General features: G+C 46.0%; 1 protein-coding gene across 1 annotated transcript in view; it reads right to left on the reverse strand.

Annotated features, from left to right (window-relative positions):
• Positions 1-293: 293 nt before the first annotated feature.
• nr2f2 (nuclear receptor subfamily 2, group F, member 2) overlaps positions 294-2,077 on the reverse strand; it is a gene marked incomplete at its 3' end in the record, with an annotated part of 4,032 nt that continues 2,248 nt past the window's right edge. The window contains 1 exon segment of the mRNA XM_014003535.1: positions 294-821. Within this exon segment, the coding sequence (XP_013858989.1) occupies positions 294-821 (528 nt within the window).

Consider the following 2,077-nt stretch of genomic DNA (forward strand, 5'->3'; position numbering starts at 1 on the left):
GGCACAGTTACTTCATTCTTATGTTTTTGAGTAAAATGTGAGTTGATTAGTAGAATAGTTTAATATTTTACTCGTCTAAAGGGTCCGTGTATTTGTTTTTATAAGCTTGGAAAGAGGAACACTTAAGGAGGTCCTTCTAATAGAAGCAACAGCTTGAAGCCAGGGGAGATTTAGGTCAGTGTGTTTTTGGAGGTCAGTGTTTTGTTTATTTGTTTTTTTGGTTGGTGTGTCAGAGTGCAAGGTGAGTGACATGTCTCTGAACCTGAGCGTGCCAGTGTCGTCCATTATCTTACCTGTGGTGAAGAGCACAATGGCCTTTAAGCAGCTATATTCGGCAGAGTCAACGTGCAAAGCTTTGAGCTTCTCCACTTGCTCCTGGAAGATCCTAATGTGGTCCATAAAGGCCACCACTCTGTCCGCGGACATGGGGGAGGCGTGCAGGCCAGCGGCCGCCAGGAGCGGGGCCACATGCAGGGGCATGGAGCACTGCGCGGCGTTGAGCACGAACAACTCGCTCCACGTCAACCGCAGCAGAGCCACCTGGTCGGTGATCTGGAGGTCTGGGAAGAAGGGAATATTCCTGGCCCACTCCACGGCGCTGAATAGCATCCTGGCCGCGAGTTCGCAAATGTTCTCGATGCCCATGATGTTGTTGGGCTGCATGCACTGGCTGCCATAGCGGGACGTCGGGTAAGGCTCCGCTCTCAACAGAAGAGAGATATATCCGGATAAGTAGGAATGGCAGTGGAGTGGGTCTCCATTTGTCAAGGCGAACTGGCCGTGGTGTGGCTGCGTGGGTGGCACCCGTCCCCTTTGCACGGCTGCAGTAAAAAGAGAAACTACAGATATTGAAGCCTGAATTCTACAAATCATTCACAACAACGGGGGTGGCGCGTTTTTATAATTAATATTAAAAAATAATGAAACGGGCCAACACACACACATATAAACGATTTAGCACCACAACACTCAAACACACACACACACACAGAGAGAGGGAGAGAGATGGAGAGAGGCAAAGCATATCTTTATCTTATTAAACAAATAGCCTCCTTAATGGCGTGAGCTCTAAATAAGTTCTCAGCTTTTTGATGCGTGGAGACCTGAGCGCGTGGGTCCCCCCAGCATCCTCCTCTGCCCCGCCAGATGCAGGAAAGCTTTCTTATTTCCTCTATCTGTGAAGGCTTGTTTAAGGCCTATATGTACCAGGCTCGTGTGTCGGATGTCGTCACGTCACGCGGACGTAAATAAAAGTGACGTGGCAGCGGGTAACACCTCGTTAGTTCCTGTGCGCGCCGCTAATAAGCGAACATGAGCGCAAATGATGGAGTTTGGTGTTCAAATCACGGTCTGTCAACTAAAATCAGCCAATCAGAGCCGAGATCCAAACCAGTGAAGCTCTCTCTCTCTCTCTCTCTCTCTCTCTCTCTCTCTCTCTCTCTCTCTCTCTCTCTCTCTCTCTCTCTAAATGTTTACACAGTCTTGTCAATGAGCTTTTTTTTTGTCCTTCTTCTCTACTGTTGTTTGCTCTGAAATGCTTGGCCCAATTAATGAACGATGATGCGTATTTGTAATGGCCACGTTTCTAACCATCATTTTAGCGCTCTGCTTTGTGATGGATGCACCTCAGGGACAGTTGGGTCTAAACGAGCAAAAACACAAGAGCTTTCAGGGGAGGAAAAAAAAATAATAAAACACGTCCGTAAAAGTCCATCAGCAGCACATAATCACCAGTTTCTCTCTCTCTAAATCAACAGCAAAGCAAAACTACARCACACACTCACACCAGCAGCAGCATAAATTGTGCCAAAAACTTGACTTCCGGTTCAAATCCTGATTAAACATCTAATTCAACTGCAGGCCTTTATGTATAAAACTCAATTAAGCCAATATACATGATAATAAGGCTACAAGAGGTTATAGCATCACTATTACACGAGTGTAAATGAGTCATTCACACACATATGAAGGTATTGAAATGAAAAGATTCCCATAGTCATGCATATAGACAAACAAATGCATTCTGTGCAGCAGCAGCAGCATCAACAGAGAACAGTGGGGTTTTTCAGACATTTTT

This window comes from Austrofundulus limnaeus, unplaced genomic scaffold (assembly GCF_001266775.1).
Source record: "Austrofundulus limnaeus strain Quisiro unplaced genomic scaffold, Austrofundulus_limnaeus-1.0 Scaffold19, whole genome shotgun sequence".
Taxonomy (NCBI): Eukaryota; Metazoa; Chordata; class Actinopteri; order Cyprinodontiformes; family Rivulidae; genus Austrofundulus; species Austrofundulus limnaeus.